General features: G+C 70.9%; 1 protein-coding gene across 1 annotated transcript; it reads left to right on the top strand.

Moving 5' to 3' along the window:
• The first annotated feature begins 64 nt into the window (after nucleotides 1-64).
• CHLRE_02g076100v5 (uncharacterized protein) lies at nucleotides 65-13,803 on the top strand. Its single transcript, XM_043059154.1, has 24 exons — nucleotides 65-329; nucleotides 562-662; nucleotides 778-837; nucleotides 1,133-1,282; nucleotides 1,558-1,658; nucleotides 1,883-3,159; nucleotides 3,499-3,659; nucleotides 3,957-4,061; nucleotides 4,231-5,748; nucleotides 5,928-6,907; nucleotides 7,122-7,458; nucleotides 7,761-7,898; nucleotides 8,238-8,321; nucleotides 8,545-8,583; nucleotides 8,773-8,987; nucleotides 9,218-9,352; nucleotides 9,459-9,693; nucleotides 9,893-10,087; nucleotides 10,376-10,596; nucleotides 10,817-11,027; nucleotides 11,197-11,304; nucleotides 11,823-12,187; nucleotides 12,449-12,566; nucleotides 12,921-13,803. Exons 1-24 carry the CDS (start codon nucleotides 200-202, stop codon nucleotides 13,401-13,403), a joined length of 7,467 nt encoding a protein of 2,488 aa, XP_042926788.1. The 5' UTR covers nucleotides 65-199; the 3' UTR covers nucleotides 13,404-13,803.
• The last annotated feature ends 142 nt before the right edge of the window (nucleotides 13,804-13,945 follow it).

Raw genomic sequence — 13,945 nt, 5'->3', positions numbered from 1 at the left:
GGATCCAAGCCCGCCCCCCCAGGAAACCCCCCTAATGAATCCCATCAGCTTACCGCACTGGAAATATCCTCCCTTTGCGAAATGGCCGCACAGCATAGCATTACCCACTGTTATTAAGAATGGCCTGAAGTCTTCAGTTCCTTGATTCCTGGAGCTCTTTGTGTTTCCCTCAACAGGGGACACGTGAAGTGCTTGCAAGATGAAAGGATTTATGAATAGCATCGCGTCAGGAGCGATAGGCAAGAACTTGCAAGAGGGAATCGGCAGTCTCACCAAAAAGGCGGAGCAGGCCTTAGCGCAAGCCCAAGTGCAAACAAAGTCCACAACAGGTGATCTTGTGCTGTTTCAGCGGGCCCAAGGCCAGGAGTGGGCGAAGCTGTAGTTCGATCGCGCCCAGTTGCTTTCATTTCCAGCACTCGCTGCCTTTCATCACCGCCAGCAATGCGCGTTGCTGCGGACTCATACGTCGCTCTAGGCCAGGGGAGCCAGGGGTACCAGCTGCTGGTAACTGCGTCGCCAGCGGTGTCGGTTGACGCTCGCAGGGCCCGGATGTGCCCGCAGGCGCCACCTCTGCCCCCTCCGCGCGTGCTGCCCGTAGCGGCACGGGGAGCGATGCCCCCACGCTGCACGCGCGTCAGCCCTCTGATGCCCTGGAGCTGCAGGTGGGGCGCGACCTAGCAGGGTTCATGCGGCGGGTGGGGGGTTCCGGAGCGCTGACCAGCGAATGGGAGGCTCAGCTACCGGCGCAAACTTGACGTATGCCTTCTTCACGTGCAGACGCCGTATGAGGGCGCGGAGGAGAGCGCCATCCTGCGGCAGCAGTTGGTGCAGCTGCAGGTGCGGCGGCATGCGGCGTGTGTGTGTGTGTGGGGGGGGGGGGGCGGCGTGGGGGGTCGGTGAGGGTGTATAGGTGCACAGTGCGCACTGAGAGAGGGATGGGGTTCAGCAAGGGCTGTGGAGACGACTCCTTGGACCGCGCCAAGTCAAGGCCTGCACTGGTGTATTTGGGGAGAGCCGACCCACACCACCAGCCTGTACAGTGGCGAGGCTTGTCTGAAACCCGCAAACCCTAATCGCCCCTCCCGCCGGTTCCCATCCGCCGCTCCGGCGGCCCTCCCCCCTCCGGCTGCAGGTGAAGAACGGCATGCTGCAGAGTGAGCTGGAGGAGGCGCGCGGCTTTGCGGAGGAGGCGGCCCGGCTGCGGGGCCAGTTGGCGGACCTGGAGACCAAGCTGCTGTTCGCGCTCAAGGGGGCCAAGGCCATGGAGCCGCTGCTGCCCAAGGTGGGGTGGGGGGGGTGGGGCGGGGGGAGGGGCGGGAGCAGCAGGGAGGAGGCAATGGCAGGGGGTAGGGGAGAGTTGGCGTTGGCGAGCGACGTTGGGGGTATTGAGGAGTGCTGGAGGGTGCGGTGGAGCGCTTCGGGGCAGTAGCATGCGTAGCGCATTTTGGCACAGGGGTCTGCATGGATAATAGCATTCGCCTACCCGGGCCAGTGTGTTTGCGACAGTAATGAGAAGAATAAGTATTACCCTCTGCGTGCGTCGCTGTGCTGCTGCAGGTGGTCCAGGACAAGCAGCGGCGCATTGACGAGCTGGCGGAGCAGCTGGCGGAGCGGGACGGGCAGGCGGCGGGGCTGCAGGCGGACAACGCGCGGCTCAGGTGCGCGGCTCGCAGCGGCGGGGTCAGGGGTCAGGGACGGGGTCAGGGGGTCAGGGACGGGGTCAGGGGAGGGCGGGTACCAGGAGACTGGAGGCAGGGACGGGGCCGGCTTGACGGGACAACGAGAGGCCGCCAGTCGCACCCAGGCCACGCGACAACCAGGCCGCGCGCAAACCTCACGGCCGCCACTGCCTGCGGGGCTTGTCATGCGGCCGCCACTGCAGGTGCAAGGTGGAGGACCTGATGTCCAGCATGGCGGCCGCCGCGCGCCACGCCGAGGCCAGCCACGGCGACCAGCTGCGCGCGCTGCAGGCGGCCCTGGCGGCGGCCAAGGAGGAGGCCGCGCGACTGCGCGCCAGCAGCGGCAGCGGCAGCGGCGCCGCTGCGGCGGCGGGCGGCGACGGTGAGGCGGCGGCGCTGCGCGAGGAGCTGCAGCACGCGCGCGACGTGATCAAAGAACTGGAGGAGGAGGCAGACGAGCTGAAGGCGGCTGTGAAGGCGGCGCAGGCGGTGGGCGGGCGCAGCGGAGGCGGTGCCGCCGCCGCCGGCAACAGCGCCAGCGCTGAGGCGCTGGCGTGGCGCGTCGCTGAGCTGGAGGAGCAGCTGGAGGAGGCCAACGACAAGCTGGCGGCGGCGGAGCGGAAGCTCAAAGCTACAACGGCGTCGCCGTCGCGGGCTGGCTCCATTGCAGGCGCTGGCGGCGGCGGCAGCGGCGGCGGCACCAGTGGCGTGGACATGGCTTCCCTGGAGGCACAGGTGGAGAGGCTGCGTGCGGAGCTGGAGGCGGAGCGGCGCAAGGTCAGCGAGGTCGCGACGGCGGCGGCCACGGAGGCGGCGCGCGAGGGCGAGGCGGCGGCGGCGGAGCTGCGCAAGCGGGTGGAAATGCTGGGCAAGGAGGGCCGCGAGGCGAAGGCGGCGCGTGACGCGGCTGAGAAGCGCGCCGCCGCGGCTGAGAAGGCGCTGGCGGAGGCGCGGGAGGCCGCGGAGCGGGCGGGCGGGGTGGCGCGCCAGGCAGCCGAGGAGGCGACGGCCGATGCGGCCGAGGCGACGGCGGCGCGCATTGCTGAGCTGGAGGCGGAGCTGGCAGAAGCCAAGGCAGCGGCGGAGATGGCAGAGGTGACGGCGGCGGCGGCCGCCACTGCTGCGGTGCCGGCGGCTACGCCAGAGGCGGTTGAGGAGCTGCAGGCCAGGCTGGACGCCGCGTCCACGAGGGCATTTGCCCTGGAGGCGGAGCTGGCGGCGGCGGCTGAGCGCTTGGCGGCTCTGGATGGGCAGCTGGCGGCGGCCACGTCACGCGCCGCAGCCGCCGAGGCCGAGCTGGAGAAGGAGCGCGCCGCGGCGGCGGAGGCGCGGAGCCGTTCGGAGGCGGCTGCCAAGGAGGCGGCGGAGGCTGTGAAGGGCAAGGGCGCGGCGGAGCAGCGGGCTGCGGAGCTGTACAGCGACCTGGTGGTGACGCAGCGCAAGCTGGACCGCAGCACGGAGCGCATCGTGGAGCTGACAGGTGAGGGGGAGGAAGGAGTTGGGCGAAGATCATGAGTGACCGAATGACCGGGGGCGGGTTGCAAGGATGTTTGGAAGGCGGTACAGGATGCACTGAAGACTGCAGACGAAGTCATTACCACATTGGGCGGGTGGGTGGGGGTGTGTGGCTGGCGGAGCCTGGAGGGTGGAGGGAGGGCCAGCGTGCGTGGATAGCTCCGGCCTCGTGTCGGGGGCTGGTAGGGAAAGCAGTGTCAGGTAGTGGAGGCCGCGGCAGACGCTGCAGCGGCGCTCTGATGATGGCAAGCATCTCAACGCCGTTGTCGCCCTCGTGGCGTGGCCCCCGTCTGGCCACCCGCAGAGAAGGAGCACGAGGCGGAGCAGATCGTGGCCAACTACACGGCGGCTGAGGAGCGCTACGGTGAGGCAGTGGCGCAGATCGAGCAGCTGCAGGCGGCGCTGGCGGCGGCGCAGGACGAGGCGGCGGCGGCGCGCGTGCAGGCGGACCGCGCGCAGGAGCAGGTGTGTGACTGCGTCCCCGTCAGCCGCGGGGCCAGTGGTCACGTGGCTCTACACGACTACAGTCTACACCGCGCTCGCGCTCTCGTGACTGTCCGCATCCGCACTCTCTTCACAACGCCCGCGCGCCCGGCGTCACTCCTAAATCCCCTGCTTGCTCGCACTTACGCCGCTGCCCGCCGCGGCCCCCGCCCTCCACACACACGCGCACACACGCACACACACACACACACACGCACACACATGTACACACACATACAAAGTCACACATGCACACACGCACGCGCACATGCCCCGCAGGCCCAGCTGTCGGGTGAGGCCATGAACAAGCTGCGTGCGCGCATGGACAAGCTCAGCGAGCGCAGGGCCGACCTGGAGGCGCAGCTGGCGGCGGCGGCGGGCAAGGTGGGGGCGGGCGGGGTGAGGGCAAGGGTTTTAGGGTTTTAGGCGGCCGGGCTTGGCTTGGATGAGGGAGCAGGAGCGGGGGAGTTCATCCACCGGGCCAGGGTGCGGACTGCGGGGGATTGAGGAATGCCAGGCATATGGAAACGTGCTGCCGTGCCGCCGTGCACAGGCCGCGGAGACAGAGGCTGAGCTTGCGGCGGCCAAGGCGGCGGCAGCTGCCGCCGCGCCAGCCACCGCTAGCACCAGCAGCGCCGGAGCACTGCCCGCCGGGCCTGACGGCGGCAGCAGCAGCGCCCACGCCGCCACCAACACGGAGGCCTCAGCCGCGACCGCCACCGCCACCGCCGACGCCTCCTGCTCCACCCGGGCCGTTGACCTCAGCGACACGGGCACGGACACCTCCGGCATGCCTCCGCCCAACATGCCCGCCGCCGCCACCGACACCAGCGGCCTCACGCCCACCGCCGACGCCGCCACCTCCGCCGGCGCCAGCGCCGGCGCCCTCGACAACGCCGCCACACAGACCGCAGCGCCCGCGCTGGCGGCGGCATCCACGGACACCGAGTCGGACGCGGTGGCCGGGGCCCCAAGCGGGGCCTCGGGCGGGGCCTCGGGCGGCGGGCTGAGTGCGGAGGAGGTGGCCCATGACGAGCAGCTGGTGGCGGACCTGGTGGCGCAGCTGGCGGCGCTGACGGCGCGGCAGGAGGCGCTCATTGGCGAGCAGGAGGCGCTGGAGGCGGCGCTGGCGGCCAGGGACACGGAGCTGGAGGCGCTGCGGGCGCAGCTGGCTGCGGCAGGCGGGGCGAGTGCCGCGGTCACGGCCGCGCCGCTGGCCGCTGCGGAGGGGCAGCCGGACGGTCAGCAGACCGAGAGCCGGCACGCGGCTGAGGCCAAGACGGCGAAGAAGGCTGCTGCCGCGGAGGCAGCGGCCGGTGACGGCTGGGGCGACGACGATGAGGGCTGGGACGCGTGGGATGGCGATGCCGACAAGGCGCAGCACCGGGAGCAGCAGCCGGGCGCGGAGGCGGAGGCGGAGGCGCAGGCCGTGCCGTCGCCGTCTGTGCCCGAGGCGTCCGCGCCGCAGCTGCAGCCGCATCAGCCGTCGGCTGGCTCGGCGGCGATGGCTGGCTCTGACGCCGGAGCGCTGGCGGCGGCTCAGGCCCGGCTGGCCGCCTACGAGAGCGAGCTGGCAGCGCTGCAGCGCACTGTGCAGCAGCTGCTGGGCTGCTGGGTACACCACGCCGGCGCCGGAGAGGCCGCCACCGCCACCGCCAACGGCCGCACGCCCAACGGCACCGCCGCCCACCACCACGCGGCAGCCGCCGCCGCGGCGGCCACGACTCCCGCGGCCGTGGCGGCGGCGCAGGGCGAGGAGGCGGCGGTGCTGGGCGGCACCGTGGTGGCGCTGCTAGGGCAGCTGCAGGGCCGGGTGGCGGAGGCGGCGGCGGCGCAGTCGCGGCTGGCGGCGGCGGAGGCGGAGCTGGAGGAGCTGCAGCGCCGGCTGGCGGAGGCGCAACAGGCCCAGGCCCTGGCGGAGGCGGCGGCGGCGCGGGCTGACGGCGCCGGGCAGCGCCGCGGCAGTGAGGGGGGCAGCGGCGAGCGCTCGCGGCGCAGCACGGGCGGCGGCGAGGGCGATGCGCATGACCGGCTGGCTGAGCTGGAGGAGGAGATGACCAACCTCATGCAGGTGCGCAATTGCGCGTCTTGCAATGGCACGGACGCCTGCCGGTCACAGACGAGAGCGGGTACATGCGTTGCACTTGTGTTCACGTGCTCCTCCTGTGCACCCTTACCCATGCACCCGCCCCCGCCCCCCGGTGAATAAGCACGAATGTTAACCCCCACCACAACCACACTTACATACAGGACCTGGCGGACGCGGAGCAGCGCGCCAAGGCCGCCGAGGCCGCCGCCGGCGCCGCCGTGTCCATGCGGCAGCAGCTGGAGGCGCAGCTGGTGGTGTCGGACGAGGCGGCGGCGGCAGCGGAGGCGGAGGCGCGCCGCCTGGAGGAGTCACTGACGGCGGCGCAGGCGGCGGCGGCAGAGGCGGCGGCCCGCGCGGCGGACGCGCACACCGAGCTGGAGCGCAGCCGTGCGGAGCTGCAGGAGGCCAGGGCAGCGGCGGCGGCGCTGGAGGCGGCGCAGGCAGAGACGGCAGCTGCCGCTGCCGCAGCAGCGGAGGCCGCGGCGGAGGCGCACCGCCTGGGTGACGTGGGCAAGGAGCGGGAGCGGGAGGCGGAGGCGAAGGCTGCCGCCGCTGCAGTGGCGGCCGCGGAGGCGGCGCTGGCGGAGGCGCAAAGCACGGCGGCGGCGGCTGAGGCGCGCACCGTGGTGGCGGAGGCGCGCGCCAGCACTGCGGAGGCGGACGCGGCAGCAGCCAGGGCTGAGGCCGCGGCACTGGCGGCGCACGCGGAGGCGGCGGAGGCCGCCGCTGCCGCTGCCGAGGCGGCGCTGGCAGAGGCGCGGTCCGCCGCCGCAGCTGCTGAGTCCGCACTGGACGGCTGCAAGGCTGAGGCCGCCGCCGCACTGGCGGAGGCGCACGACGCCGTGGCGGCCCACCAGGCGCGAGTGGCGGACCTGGAGGCCCAGCTGGCGGCCGCCGCCGCCGCAGCCGTAGCGACAAGCTCTGCCCGTTCGTCCTTTGACGCCGGCGCTTCTGCGCCGTCAGGCACGGAGCGAAGCGGCTCGGCTTCCTCCTCGTCTGGCGGCGGCGCTGCTGCTGCCGCCAGCATCCCGCCCGAGTTCACGGCACTGATGCGGCAGCTGCTGGCGTCCGCCTCCACCTTCAAACCCTTCTTCGACGCGACGCGCGGCTCGCACGGCAGCGTGGCCGGGCTGTCGGACAGGTGCGGCGGCCTGTGTGTGCGCGCGTGTGCGCCCAGGCGTGAGGGCCTGGCGCGCGCAGACGCGCTGTACGTGTTGCTGCGCCACAACAAGTTTCACGGCTGCAAGCGGGCCGCGTGTGCCCTGCCAGTGAATCTGGTTCAGGTGGTCACGGGGCCATTAACCTGCTTACCGAATGCGGCGGCCTTTATCCTATCATCCCATCATGCACCACAGGCTGTCAGAGCTGGAGGCGCTGGCCGACAGGCTGGCCGCAGCCGTGCAGGCCGCCGCCGCCGCGTCCGCGGCCACGCCGGCGGCCGCTGCGCCCCGCGCCTCGGCGCCGCCCTCCTATGAGCAGTCCTTCTCCTCACGTGCCATCGGTCCCGCCGAGGCGGCGGAGCTGGAGGCCGTGGCGGAGGCGGAGGCGGAGGCGGAGGGCGTCATGGGTGCGGCGGGGCCGGGGCTGGACCCTGCGGGCCTGCACGGGCCGCCGCGGCTGGCTGCGGCCGCGGGCGGCAGCATGCAGCGCCGCCGCAGTGAGGACGTCAGCGCGCACAGCGTGCACTCGCGGGTGAGGGATGGCGGCTGACGGCATGGCGTGCGGGCGGGCGGCACAGCGGGGGCTGTATTGTGCAGGTTATGGGGGCATGGATGGCGGTGGAATGTAGGACTGGGACGGCTCCCTAGTGCTGCTTTTGACCACCCTCCAAGTTGCTGCTGACTGTGCCTGTCCTCCGCCTGTGGCCTCCCGGGGGACGTCGACCCTTCCTACTTGTGTCGTCCTTCACATGAACGGCTTCCCCCCTGCCTCTGGCTACAACTCCGCTTCTTCTGAATCATGAGTGCAATCCCCCGTCCCGCCGACCTGCGCAGTTGGACGCGGCGGAGGCTGCCGCCCGCTCCGCCGAGGGCGAGCTGCGTGTGGCGCTCAACGTGGCGGAGTCGCTGCGGGCCGAGCTGCGCGACCAGGCGGCGGCGCTGGAGGCGCTGAGGGCCAGCAGCATGCCCAAGGTGTGTGGGGGTGTGGGTGTGTGTGTGTGGGGGGGGGGGTCAACTCTGAACCAATCCCGTAAGGAAACAGAGGCGCTGCAAGGAGGGGGGATGGGGGGGGGGGGCGTGGGCGGCTGGGCGTAAGGAGCCTGTGGAACGTCTGGGTTATGGGGTCGCATGGGGCATATGGGGAAACGTGGGGGTATGAAAAGTGCAGGGGACACGGTGTGCACTTTCGTGCTGTGTTCTTCTTGAGTTGTTGGGAGGCACGGGCGCAGTGTGACGGTGCCTCCGTGGTGGCGGACACCTTGTGCGCTTGACCCGGCCTCTGACACACGCGCACATGCGGCGGGCTTTCAGGCGGAGGTGGCGGCGCTGGAGGCCAGCTACCGGCAGCAGCTGGAGGCGCTGCAGGCCACGCTCAGCCGCGCAGTGGACAAGCAGGTGAAATGGGGGGGGGGCAGCGCGTGGGGGGAGGGCAGCGCGTGGGGGGAGGGCAGCGCGTGTTTTGCGCGACTTACTGCCTGTGACTGCGTGGGAGGTGTGGGAGGTGTGCCGTGAGGAGGTCCAGCAGCTGGAGGCCGGGGCGGGGCTGTGTCGGACCCGGGTGCGTGCCACACACCCCTCAGTGCGCTCCGTCTTGAGACACGGCCGCCGCACCCCGCAGGCCCGCCACTTCGAGTCGCTGGAGGCACAGCACGAGCAGGTGCGTGTGCGGGCGGTTGCGGGCGGCTGCCAGGGAACCGGCGGGTGGCTGCAGCCTTATCTCTGCGGCTTGAAGACCAACATGTGAACAACCGAAAGGCAGTCCACAACCAGTCTCAGTAGTCGTCCATACCGTATTCGCGCGTGTGCGTGTGTGTGTGTGTGTGTGTGTCTGTCTGCGCCCATGCAGGCGCTGGCAGACGTCCATAAGCAGCAGGCGGCGACGGTGGCGGCGGCCACGGCGGCGGCGCAGGCCCGGCTGGTGGAGCTGGAGGCGGCGCTGGCAGCGGCCCGCGACGAGGCGGCGGCACAGGCCGAGCGCGCGGCGGCGGCGGTGGAGTCGGAGTCCACTGCCAAGCAGCTGGCCGCCGACATCGAGCGCGGCTGGGCCGAGCGCATCGACAGGTAGGGGCGGCAGCAGCAACCGCGCCTTCTTGCCGTTGCACCCCGCGCGCGTACACACGCACACTTGTATACACGGCCGCGCATTACGTATGATATAACACGCATGTGACGCTCACATATAACACAACACATATGCGTGATTGCTTCCCCCGACACTGACACGCACACGCACACACGCACTTGTATACACACGCACACGCCGCTTGCCCCTCCCCCTCAAACACCCATAGGCTGCAGGGCATCAACAAGAAGCGGGCCGCCGAGCTGGACACGGCGCGCGCCGAGGCCTCCGAGCTGAGCCGCCAGGCCGCCCGGGCCGCGGAGCGCGTCATGGAGCTGCAGGCGGAGCTGGCGGAGGCGAGGAGGTGGGCGGGGGGGGGATGCGCCCCACCAAACCGTGTTGCGCGTGTGCACGCGCGCACACACTCACACACACACACACACCTGCACGTACCACTTGTACGTGTGCAGGGCTCTGGACTCGGAGCGGGCGGCGGCGGCGGGCCTGCACGCCGAGCTGGCCTCGCTGCGGGCCGCCGGCGACAGCGCGGGCGCGGAGGCCAGTGACGCGCGCAACCGCGCCGCGGCCACGGAGGCGGCGCTGGCCACCGCGCGCTCGGCGGCGGAGGCGGCGGAGGCTCGTGCGGCGGAGGCGGAGGCGCGGCTGGCGGCCAGTGAGGCCGACCGCGCCAAGCTGGCGGATCAGGTGGGCGGGGGGGGGCTCGGGTGGGGATGGCGGGGTTGGCCGTAAGAGTTTGCCGGAAGCGACGCATGGTGTCCGTGGCGTTGTCACACGCCGTGTGGGGTTTGAATGTGCCGTACGCGGGGTACAACGTACACGTGGTGCGCGCGCGTGCCCACGCCGTGTGTGCCCCTCGGCCCCGCTGTCCGTGTGTGCGGCGCAGCTGGTGCTGCTGCACTCGCTGCGGGAGGAGCGCGCGGCGGCGGTGGCGGCGCTGGGCGAGGCGCGCGAGCAGCTGGCGGCGGCGGAGGTGCTGCGCGGCCGCTGCGAGGCGGCGGAGGCGGCGCGCGACCGCAGCGCGACGGAGCTGGGCCGCCTGAGCTCCATGCTCACAAACGTGGAGGCGCGCCTGCAGCAGGTGTGGGCACTTGCGTGTGAGATTGCCTGTGTGTGTGTGATTGTGTGTCATTGTGTGTGGGGAGGGTGTGGCGGGCAGGAGTGGGTCCCAGGGAAAGTTGACGGCAGCAGAGGTGGCCGGTGCGTGACAGGGCGCGAAACGTGGCAGGTCGGGCGGTGCACCCTACCGCCGCCCTCCTCGCTCTGTCCTCCCCCGTGCCATACGGTACCTACCGGCCGTTGCGTATTGTGTCTGTGTGTGTATGATGTGGGTCTGGCGCGCTTCGTGGTTGTGCGTGTGCTGCCGCAGGTGGAGGACGAGAACGAGAGCCTGGTCAGCGAGCTGGATGAGGAGCGGCGGCGCGGCGCGGCTCTGGCGCGCAGCTGGGCGGGCGAGCTGGAGGCGCTGCCGGGGCTGCCTCGGGAGCGCTGGCCGGCGGCGGTGCGGCGGCTGGTGGACGGACTGGAGGGCCGCGGCGTGACCGCGGGGGCAGGGGGTGGCGCGGCGGCGGCAGGGGCCGGGGGCGGCAGGTGCGCGGGCGATGTGGAGGAGGCGGAGGGGGGGAGGCGGGGAGGCGTGGTGGGGCCTGCGTTCTCGTGCGGCTGCCGCGGCTGCAGCCCTTGGCCCCAGTGGACGCTCAGGGCGGACTGGTGGGGCTTTGCGGCTGCCACTGCAGCTGTATCTCTACTGACGAGGTCGCGCTGCCTGTCTGATGAGGTGTGTGTTGGCCCCTGCCTGCACGTTGCTCAGGACGTCGGAGACCGGCGGCGAGGCCGCGCCCGGCGAGCTGGCGGCGCTCAGGGCGTCCGCGGCGGCGGCGGAGGCGCACGCGGCGAGGGCCGAGGCGGCCGTGGCGGCGGCGGAGGCGGCGGTGCAGGCGGCGCGGCGCGAGGCGGAGGAGGCGCGGGCGGTGGCGGAGGCTGAGCTGCGGACCGGGCTGGCGCGTCAGCAGGAGGAGCTGGTGAGGCGCGGGGCGTGAGGCGCGGGGCAGCATTACAGCTGTGGTGCTGGCGCTGGTTGCGGTGCTTGGGCCCAAGTGGTCGGGGGCTGGGGTCCTATCTCCGTCTTCGGCTCGTCAGCCCTGGTCTGCCCCTGCCTCCCTCCCTCCCGCCCTGTCCGGTCGCCCGCAGGAGTCGCTGCGCGCCCAGCTGGCTGCGGGCGGCCAGTCGCTGGGGGAGGAGCTGGCGGCGGCGCAGCAGCGGCAGGCGGACGCGGAGGCGGCGGCCGCGGGGCTGCAGGTGCGGGCCCGGGGGCGTGTGTACGTGCTTGAGTGAGCGCAGGGGGACGAACGCATGTGTAATACAAAAACAAATGGAAGAATTGGAGAGGAAATGCATGGATGTGTGTGTGCACATGTACCCATCTGGCTCATGTCGCTGTCCGGCCGCCACCACCGTCAAAAATGACGACGACGACTGCACGCGCGCGCGCGCGCACACACACACACACACACACACACACACACACACACACACACACACACACACACACACACACACACACACACACACACACACACACACCGCATACACTGTCTTTGCGCAACGTTTTCCTTGTGCTCTTTAACACACACACCGCGTCGTTTTGCTATGTTTTGTGTGCTCTTTATAACACACACACACACACACACACACACACACACACACACACCGCGCCGCTGCATCGCATACACTGTCTTTGCGCAACGTTTTCCTTGTGCTCTTTAACACACACCGCGCCGATGCCGATGCCCATCATGTCAACGCCCACCCCGCAGGACGAGATGCAGCGGCTGCGCGACAAGAGCCGCGCGCTGATGGAGGAGAAGGACGCGGAGGCAGACGCCCTGCGAGCACAGCTGCGACAGGCGCGGCAGCAGGCGGCCGCAGGCGGGGGAGGCGCCGGGCCGCTGCCGTCCGTGGCTTCGACATCTTCGTTGGGCGGCGGTGCCTCGGGGCGGCCGCCCGGCAGCAGCACGTCGCTGTCGGGTGCGGCGCCCGCGGCGGCGGAGGCGGCAGAGGCGGCGGCGGCGCCCGCGGGTGTTGCGGCAGCTGGCGCCGGTGGCGGTGGCGGGGGTGGTGGCGATGTGGGTGTGCTGCGGCAGCAGATTGCAGCGCTGCAGCAGGACCTGCAGGAATACAAGTGAGCGGGGCGGGAGGCGGGGCGCAGCAGCACGTGGAGGGGACGGGTCTGCGAGAGTGCGGGTTGCGGGAGCCAGGCGCGAGCCACACTGCAGAATCGCGCTCCGCTCCCTAACCTGCTCCAATCCCTCCCCGCTCGGCTGCCCCCTCTTAAAGAATCATAATTGTAACCCCCCCCGTCACCTCCCTGCCCCCCTCCAACCCCCCCTCCGCTTTTCCAAACATCCTTGCAACCCCCTCACCCTCTCTCTCCCCTCTTTAGGCGCGCCTACGAGGACACGGAGGCGCTGGCCAAGTTGCAGGACGCGGCGCAGGCCTCGCTGCGGGCCGAGGTGGCGCGGCTCACGGCGCAGACACAGATCGGCAGCCAGGATGTGCAGGTGCGCGGGGGTGGGTGGGTGGGGGGGGGGCGGTTAGAGGGAGGGGGGCAGGCCCGCGCCCTTAAGGGCGCGGGTGGATGTGGGGGGAAGCTGCGCGCTTGTGGCGTGCCGCCAGGCAGGCATGTGCCGGCAGGACAAGGCGGGGGCGCCTGTGCTTCTTCACTGCTCGTGTGCCACTGTCCCGTCCACACAGCGCCAGCGGGCCCGCGCTGCCACCACACCGCTGTACCGCCCCCGCACCCCTGTGTAACGCTGCGCCGTGTCAACATCGCCTTGTCCTAACCAGCCATGCCTGGCGCCCCCCCCGGCCCCCACCCCCCTACCCCGGCCCCCACCCCGCGCACACTCTCACAGTACCTGCGCGCCACACTGGTCAAGTTCTTTGAGAACGGCTCCCTGCCCCGCGACGGCCCCGCCATGCCCGTCGTCTCGCGCCTGCTGCGCTTCACGCCCTCCGAGCTGGCAGCCATACAGGCAGCAGCAGCCAGGCGCAGCGCAGCAGGGCCCGTGGGCACGCTGGCGGCTGGCTTCGCAGCCGTCACCGGCGGCGGCGGCGCCGCCGCCGCTGGCGGCGGAGCCGGCAGCGGCTCCGGCGGCGCCGCCTCCAGCGGTCTGCTCGCCTCCATGACCTCCGCCATGTCGAATGCGGTTAGCGGGCTGGCGCATGCGGCGGGTGCGGGAGGAGGGCACGGGCAGGGGCAGCCGGGGTCGCCGGCTAGGCCGGTGATTGCAGGCGGCGTGGGCGGCGCGCTCGCGGTGGCGGCGGCGGCGCAGCAGGCGCGCTACGGGCAGCCGCGGCCGGGCGGTGCCTCGGCCTCGGGCGCGTCGCCACTGTAGAATAGATGTGAGGGCTGGGGGGTTCGTTGGGTTCGTGAAGTGGTGGCAGTGCAGGCGGCATTGGAGGTTGGAGGTTGGAGGAACGGCTTGGGTGGTCGCGCAAGGTGCGCGCCTGACCTAACTGCGGCGGGAAGGCCTTGACGCTGCCAGGGAGGTCCAGATGCAGTAAACAGTAAACAGGAAGTCAGTCAGCAATGGCGCGCATAAAGACTTTGTTAAGTAAGGTAGGGCTTAAGAGACACTTAGAGGTGTGTGGCATCTAGGGGTTTCCCGTGTGTGGGACCTGAAGCGACGGGCGGGAGTCAGCTGGGGTAGGGTCTGGTGCCAGACCTGCAATCCAGGACACGCGTTGTTGCGATCGTGCGCTGTTTCATGACACACACTGTAAATGTCCACGTTATGCCTGATACTTGGGGGCCAGCTTCAAAAGCGGCATTCCTCAGGATTCCACCTGCATCGCCAACTACCCGCCGTCCTGCCGGGCGGTGCGTGAGTCCTCACTCGGCGACCATTGCCCGCCTTCATTCTAAAATCGCACGGCT

Source organism: Chlamydomonas reinhardtii, chromosome 2 (genome assembly GCF_000002595.2).
Source record: "Chlamydomonas reinhardtii strain CC-503 cw92 mt+ chromosome 2, whole genome shotgun sequence".
Lineage (NCBI taxonomy): Eukaryota > Viridiplantae > Chlorophyta > Chlorophyceae > Chlamydomonadales > Chlamydomonadaceae > Chlamydomonas > Chlamydomonas reinhardtii.
The sequence above is the reverse complement of the archived record's forward strand: the minus strand, read 5'-3'. Positions and strand labels throughout refer to the sequence as shown.

Bases quoted from the DNA above. Each gene is read 5' to 3' on its own strand.
- CHLRE_02g076100v5 (XM_043059154.1), top strand. From the start codon at position 200: ATGAAAGGATTTATGAATAGCATCGCGTCAGGAGCGATAGGCAAGAAC. The intron at 3,160-3,498 runs GTGAGGGGGAGG...GGCCACCCGCAG, and splicing joins GCGCATCGTGGAGCTGACAG to AGAAGGAGCACGAGGCGGAG. The intron at 11,028-11,196 runs GTGAGGCGCGGG...GGTCGCCCGCAG, and splicing joins CGCGTCAGCAGGAGGAGCTG to GAGTCGCTGCGCGCCCAGCT.